The sequence below is a fragment of the Gouania willdenowi genome, chromosome 3 (genome assembly GCF_900634775.1).
Source record: "Gouania willdenowi chromosome 3, fGouWil2.1, whole genome shotgun sequence".
Taxonomy (NCBI): Eukaryota; Metazoa; Chordata; class Actinopteri; order Blenniiformes; family Gobiesocidae; genus Gouania; species Gouania willdenowi.
This window is the reverse complement of record NC_041046.1, coordinates 3,923,136-3,931,365: the sequence shown is the minus strand read 5'-3', so window position 1 is coordinate 3,931,365 and position 8,230 is coordinate 3,923,136. Positions and strand designations below refer to the sequence as shown.

Here is an 8,230-nt window from a genome sequence, read left to right as displayed (position 1 = left end):
CTCCTCCTCTACTGCTCCTCCTCAGAGGCCGAGGCCCGGAGCCCAGAGCCGGTGTTATGGGGCACGTGCACCCCGGCCACGGGGCCCCTGGCGGCCCTGAGGACGGTGCTGGTGCTGGGCCTGGTGACGGGCCTGGCAGGGTGTGCGCCCGGCCTGCAGGGGACCGCTGACCGCTGGGAGGCCCTGTACTCCCGGTCTTTAGCGCGGTGTCCCCGGGGAGAAGCGGGACCAGGTGAGCCGCCACAGTGACTACCTGCTGGGCATCAAGAGGCTCCGGAGGCTCTACTGTAACGTAGGGATAGGGTTTCCACATCCAGGTTCTCCCTAACGGCAGGATTACTGGAGTACATGTGGAGAACACACACAGTGAGTACACACCTTACTGTGGTTTTTATATTACATATACTAATATACAGACCCTTTCCAAAAAACTTGAATATCATGGAAAAGTTGTTTCATTTTTCATAATTTATTCACAAGTTAAACTTTTATAGATGAAAGATTCAGGGCCCACAATTTAAACGATTTCAAGTATTTATCATTTATTAATTTTACATAATTTGGGCTCATGAAACCCACAAAAACAGGAATTTAAAAAATGAGAATACTGTGAAGAAATCACAATTTAGTTTTTGAAGAGCATAAGAAGGACTGTTGGTCAGTGTCCATGGTCCTCTGTTCTTTCTGGAATCCAGGTCTAAGGTTTGGAGGAAGTTCTGTGAGGAACAGAACCAGAGATGATTGAGGGTCCAGTGTGAAATATCATAATTTGGGGTGTAATGTTCTGTTCTGTTCCTCACACATATACGTTCGGAGGCGATTTTCGCTTTGGGGTCCAGGGGGTCCCCAAGCATCCAAAACACAAGAAAAAGAAACGAGTTGATTTTCTCATTTATTTGTAAGTCAAATATTATAACGGTAGTGGTCATTGACACATACTAATATATAAATGAAGCCCATTACATTGTAATGTGACATGGATATTCTATGTACAGATGTCTAGAGCCTCTGAGACCTTTTTTTAGTCATTAGACTGAATTCTCGGGAACGTTGTACGCGCTATTCGGCGCGGAGTTATAGAAACTTACAATATCGCCAATATAAATATACATTTTTAATAGCTTATTTTATATCAAAATACTTGTTTTAGGAGTTACTGCTTTTACTACTTCAGAAAAGCATGTAAAGCACAGTTAGATGATCAATGAGTGCGTTCTAACCCAGACCTTCATCTAAACAAGCCACACTACAGAAGTCACTCACACGTGCTGTCCTAACCCTAATAAACCCTAATAAAGGAGCCTGTGTGGCTTTTTTCATCAGCAAATTTAACCCAGATTTTATTTCAGTTAAAATGATTGAGATTTATATCATATATCACCATTTTGAGAAAAAATAGATTTGAGTTTTGGTTCATATTTCCCAGCCCTAATATGAATGTTAGACATTGATTCTTGTTTGAATGTATTTAAAATGTTTTATTATTAATATAAAGATTTATTCATCTGATCAGAAAAAATCAGCTGCTTTATGTTCTAACCTGTTGACTCGTTATTCATAACCAGAGGTGAAAGTAATAGATTAAGTATTCACAGTACTGTCATTTCTTTTAATTTATTTTTACTTACTGTAATTGACTTGCCTTAACTGGTTGCTTTTTTGAGTATATTTCTGAATCAGTAATTTTCTTGTAAACAAGTAATTCGTTACATTTCTACACCAAATCGTACTGAGTAAATTATTATTCGTGATTTGAAAAAATACATATATATATTTCTGTTTCATGGTCATTGAACATAATCCATATGTTGTTAATTTATGATCAAAGCACTTTCTATGGTTCAGTTTGTAGTTTTCTACCTATTATGTTGTATAAATCATATATTGTTATCAAAATGGAACATTTGACATGTTTAGAGTTCACAATGTATCTACAGTATATCTTACAGCCTGATCATTTATTTTATCATTTCAAATTTCATTCAAAGGCTACATTTTATTTAAAAAAGAATTGTACATTTTGACCAAACCTTTTATTACATACAGATGCCTTTGTGGAAAAGAAAATTAAGATTGTGTTTCTTCCTTTTTAAGAGATGTTTTACTGTACGTAAGGGAACCGTACCTAGATTTATTACCAAAAATAAACGTTGGGGTGAAAGTAACCAGTAACATTTACTTTAGTTAGCAGGTTAGCAGTAGCTGATTTTTCACTAAACACATGAATAAATCAAATGATTTGCTCAATGTTAATCATTCAGATTGTGAAAACTACATTAAAACATATTACATTATACTTAAACACCTGTTAGATAAACATTTTGAAATACATTCAAACCAGATTAAAATTCACAGCACGTCAAACGTTCACTTTCATATTTTCTTTTAACTTCAGATGAACATGTTGACATAAAAGGGTCAATGACGTCACACCTAAATATTCTGTTCAACTGCATTTGTTTTCGTTAAAAAAGGTTTAAATGCTTAAAAAGATTCCAAATGTGTAGTTAATTTAGTATATGTGTACTCACTTTGATCTGTTTTTTTCAATATTGTTATTTACTGAATAACATCTTGTATTTTATTCTGTTATTCGTGTCCAAATATCACGTGGTGTGACTGTCTGACCATGACTGATGTTGGAAATAAATCTATAAGATTACGCTAAATCTATTAAAATGTATTTTTCTGTCCTATTTTAGTTCTATGATAGTCCTGTAAAAGATTTATAAGTATTTCTATTTTTATTTACATCTTAATATTCATGCAAACTTTGCCCGATGATGAAGATTTTATAAAATATTATGTGGTGAAAAACCTTATTTATCATTGACCCAAATGAACCGAAGACACTTTGTTGTTGTGATGTTGGATTGTGTTGGATGTAGTTCCTTAAACTCTGCTCAGGGATGGTCACACCTAGGGCTGTACCATTGCAATAATCTGATGATATGATACATCATTTGCATGTCACGGTACGACATATCCCGATACTAAACAAAATGACATACATCGCGATATTAATAATTACAAATGTCACCTTTAAAAGTACAAAATGGTTTTTAAATACAATTTATTAAAATGTTTTAAAGTTGTGAGAACAAGTATATGGTAACTAACTGTAATTCAAACACAAATATAAAAAACAAGTGGTTTGTTTATGAAACTGTCAAATTAAATTTTTCTAAAAATAGATTCTAGTTCTGTTAACTTCTTAAATTACACTATGAAAGGTGTCCAGTATGTTTATGAAAAAAATCAAATTCCATCTAAAATGCACTGAGGAAGTTTATATTTAATAGTGCTTCTAGATGACTATTGTTGTAATTAGCGCAATATTAATACAAAATGAATTTAATTTCATTGAGGTAGTTTAATAAGGTCTGATGGTGCATTCACTGATACCTAGTGAGTGGAGTATGCAGATATTAGCACAATTAAAATGATTTTTTAATTAAAAAACTTTATTTGGACATTCTTGTATAATTACAATAATGTGCAGTGAAATATGGACGAATGGACTTTTTCTTACACCTTTAGTGACCCTGTGTCCTTTGCTTTGTGTCCTCTGAAGTCTTCTACAGATCTCTCTGTGGAGAGAGGGGTGGTGACTCTGCTGGGGGTTCGCAGTGGGCGGTTTGTGGCCATGAATCGACGAGGGAACTCTATGGATCCGTGAGTGACTTTTAAACCTTAAATAGTCTGAGAAAACACAGAAATGTGATGTTATTGGTCAGTGTACCCACACAGTCTACAGATGTCTCTTGAGGTTTGGTCAGCATGTTGGTAGTTTGTCATGAACTTGTTCTCTCCAACTGTCTCTTTGTTAGAGTCTCTAACATGGCTTTAATGGAGCAAACGTCTGCGTGTCAACCATCGTTGTTCATCTATGGTCGTTAACCCTCAGAGGAAGGATGGGATGGACGACAAAAACCTTTTATGTGATAATAACTAAATGCAGAAAAGACAGCTGACTGAAACTGTTTTTGTTCAATGATAGAAATTAGATAAAAATGTTGGTAAAGACTGAAGAAAATCAATGAGCACACGTTTACACACATTAGCAAAAACTTAGATATTTATAGGCAGTACTCACAGACACTAAGGAATTAACAGACATTTATGTAGACTCAAAGTTACAGACATTGTGCAGGGCCAGACTCGAACCAGGTTCCACTTAATGATTGCTCAAAGGAAGGTAGAAGTAGAGGCAGGCTCTGATCACACAAAGAAAATGAAGATTGTTGCAACATTTTAAGCTGTAAACTGTGGCTGTAGCTGCAGTTTTCCCTCAAAGTTCATGAGCAGCAGCTGTCACACTCTAGAAGACCTAACAAACACTAAGGATTGTATAAGCAGCCAAACATGCATAAAACCTTAAATTACATTAAAAGTAAGAGTTAGCATTTTATGAATTAGATATTATCATTGTCACTAAAGAGTAACTAGAAAAATGTACTTTGCCATGACAATGCAAGTGTGAATGCATTTGGCTGTACGTGTTTAGTGTCAACGAACACAAGTTTGTACACAATACCAAAAGCTTAGATATTTGTAGCAGTACTCACAGGGACGTAACAGCCTTACATTAAGTCATTGAGGATTTAACAAAGAATTTACAGACATGTGCAGGGCAAGTTTCAAACCAGGTTCCTGATGATTGTTTAAAGGTAGAAAGCAGACTTTGATCTCACTGAGCTACAGCTCACAGAGAAGACTGAGGTTTAAAAGTCCTACTTGTGGAAGCAAAGTAAGGAATACATGCTAAGCATTACCACTAATGCTAGTATGTAAGAAAGAAAAGACTTGTAGCAACATTTTAAGCTATAAATTGTTGCTGTAGCTGCAGGTTTAAAGCTTTAACAGCAGTTTTCCCTCAAAGTTTGTGAGCAGCAGCTGATACACTAGCAGACCTAATCAAGCACTCTAAGGCTGGCAAAAGCAGCCTAATTTGCATAAATTACAATTAAAAGTAAGAGAGTTAGCATTTTACAAATTTGATATTATCATTGTCACCAAGAGGCTGAATGTTTGGATCTTTGAATGGTGTAAATGGTGATAGATTTGTACGTATATTAGAAAGTGTTAGTAAGTTTTGATGCTAAAATTGTGTCTCTGTTGAAAATTGACGGAGATATCACAGTTTACAGTAAAAGCATAAAACCTAATATTACATAAAAAGTCAAAGTGTTAACATTTTACAAATGACATTAGCAGCATTGCCATTAAGCATTGGAACATTTTGATATTTGAATGGTGTGGATTGGTTAAATAGTGGCAGGTGAAAATATGATCAGAAGAATAAGAAAAATAAGAATAAGAAAGAATTTGGAAGTTAAAATTCCCATTTCCACTATTAATCATTAAGATTAAGGTTGTGGTGGAGATGATGTGAGATGAGCTGAGCAGAAAGTAGCTAATTAATTCAGTTTAATGGACTTTAAATAGAACAAAAATTAAAGAGAATCCATGGTTTTTAAATAAGAAATCTTGATTAAACTAAATTAAAGACTCGTTCCCTGCTTCACTCCCATCATTCACCATTTTCTCTGTGAGAATAAACGTACGCAGTCACAAATAATGCACTTCTTTGATACGTATCGCAGTGAACAATACTACGTTTTTCTGCTTCGAGACAATTAGTATTTTTACAGATGTCTTTTTTTTTCTCCTCCAGCTTTACTTCAACCATGAGTGTAAGTTCAAGGAAACGCTGCTGGCCAACAACTACAACGCCTACGAGTCCATGGCGTACCCACGCATGTTCATCGGCCTCAGTAAGAACGGGAAAACCAAACGAGGAAACCGAGTGTCGCCCGCCATGACGGTGACGCACTTCTTACCCAGATCCAGTCGTGACGTCATCCACAGACTCAGAGTGAGAGAACTCATTAGTTATTGGACGACGTTGAAGAAACGTTTTCTACGTCGGTTTCTGTACAGATGTTTTTATCTATTTATCTTTTATTTTCTAATTTATTAGACAACTGCTGCTACTAAAAAAGGTTTCTAGGGTTGTGTTTTTTTTTTTCTTTACACGAATATATATAAATGTATAGTATATGGACAGTGGGTGATATGCTGGTGATTTCTTAACAAACAAACTAAAAAAGGACCAGTGTGAGTCTTAACGTGAAGAAAACAAAGGATTCTCTGATGGCCCAGATATAAATGTAAACACAGTCACTGTCTCATAGCCGACATATTTTGAGCATTTAGCTAATTTTAATTTTATGTTGTTCTATATCATTGCTAAAAATGTGTAAATATGAAAAATGAATATAAATATAAATGTTAAATCTAAATGTAAAAGGTAAATATGAATGTTCAATCTAAATATAAATGTCTTGATCAACAGGCGCTGACCGGCCCACTTTGTAGAATTTCTAAACATTTAGTTTTACACTTGCCGATCAATTTAACATTTATATTTACATGTAACATTTAGATTTAGATTTAACATTTAGATTTAGATTTAACATTTATATTTACATGTAACATTTATATTTACATGTAACATTTAGATTTAGATTTAACATTTAGATTTAGATTTAACATTTAGATTTAATATTTTCATATACATTTAGATTTAACATTTACATTGACATTTAACATTTGCATTTAGATGTGTCTTTCATGTGTACACATTTTTAACAATGATATATAAAACATACATGAATTTCTGTCTGAAATGAAAGAAAAACTAGCTTAGTTTTTACATTTAGGGCCCCATACAGCTGTTTGTGCAACACTGACGCTGAAATGAAACATTATCATCTCGCTGCAAATATCCCAACAGACAAAAAGAAGAGGGCAGTGCAGACAGAGACAGAGTGGAGACAAAGTGTACCCCTAACTTGTGCTGGTCTGTTTTTAGCTGAGCTGGGGGTTGGGTTGAGGCCCTGAACTTTGACCTTTACTGTTGTTCATCTCCGTCACATTCATCAGTCGCTGAGGAACCATCTACAACAGAACATTAGCTGCTCATTCTTATTGTTTTTAATCTGCTGGCTGGTAGTACATTCCAAGACTGGCTATAATCATCATCATCATCATCATCATCATCATCATCATCATCATCGCTATGCTTCATAGGCCGTGTTGTAAATGTCATACTAACGTACTACTCATAATACTACTAAGAATGGCAGAAATACCAGGATGTATACTATATTTTTAAGTATGCACAGTGGGCACACAGTGACCATTGTTTGGTTTCCTTAAAAAGAGACACTTGGGTCGACCTCTTGAATCTAACGTGTAACAGCAAAGTGGTTTTATCACCTTTATTATACATTGTAATAATCTGTCCTTGAAAAAAGAAATGATGAGAAACATCTCCTAGAAATTAAAACTATAACAAACAGAACATTAAATAATAATTAACTAAATTACCTTAACTTAACCTATAGCAAATATTAGTGGAGTGTTTCCGTATTTTAAATGAATGTTTTCCCTGAGATGCATTCAGGGTCCCTGGGAAACCAGAACAATTTCATCTATTGACAAAATCTGGCAAAAGTTCTGGACAAGATGTTAAAAAAGACATGTTCGGTAAAACTGGGTGCATGGTCACCCTATAAATATACTATTCATACTACTAGTATGATTAAGATGATCAGCGTTTCACTGAAGTATACTTCCAAGTTTCCCAAGATGCATCTGGAACCTCCAACATTAAAAACCTTGTTCACACTGAGGCTAAATATCTCTGTTGATTCTCTACCTTTACTTTGAAAGTTCTGAAAACATTTGAAGTGAGAAAGTGACCAAGGGTGCATGTTGTCCTAGTTGCGCCTTGTCACGTTCCTTCTATCTTTACCCTGAGATGTACTTTTAGAACGTAGAATCATGGCAGAAACATTTAAAGGCAGCTGTCGGACCCTACTGTAACCCTATATTTTTCTGGATTTTTTTTAAACATAACCTGTTAGTAACTGAGGGGGGGAGTGTGTGTGTGTGGGGGGGGGTTTCCAACTCATAGAATTGACTGGTATGTGCTCCATTGGATGCTGGTCCTCTGATTGGTTCAGATGTAAACACTGTCTGACTGACTGAGATTTAACTCATGTAACATTCCTTTGATATATATTGTGATACATCACAATATCAATAATTACACATTTCACTTTACAAAATGGTATTAAATACAATTTATGTGATTTATTTTTAAACTTGTGAGAACAAGTAAATGGTAACTAACTGTAATTCAAGCACAAATATCAAAAAC

At 35.0% G+C, this 8,230-nt stretch overlaps 1 protein-coding gene across 1 annotated transcript in view; it reads left to right on the top strand.

Moving 5' to 3' along the window:
* Window positions 1-6,898, top strand: part of fgf4 (fibroblast growth factor 4) — a 9,652-nt gene extending 2,754 nt beyond the window's left edge. Inside the window, 7 exon segments of the mRNA XM_028441190.1 lie at window positions 26-207; window positions 209-301; window positions 303-366; window positions 3,585-3,659; window positions 3,662-3,675; window positions 5,678-5,878; window positions 6,878-6,898. Of these exon segments, the coding sequence (XP_028296991.1) occupies window positions 26-207; window positions 209-301; window positions 303-366; window positions 3,585-3,659; window positions 3,662-3,675; window positions 5,678-5,878; window positions 6,878-6,898 (650 nt within the window).
* Window positions 6,899-8,230: the final 1,332 nt, after the last annotated feature.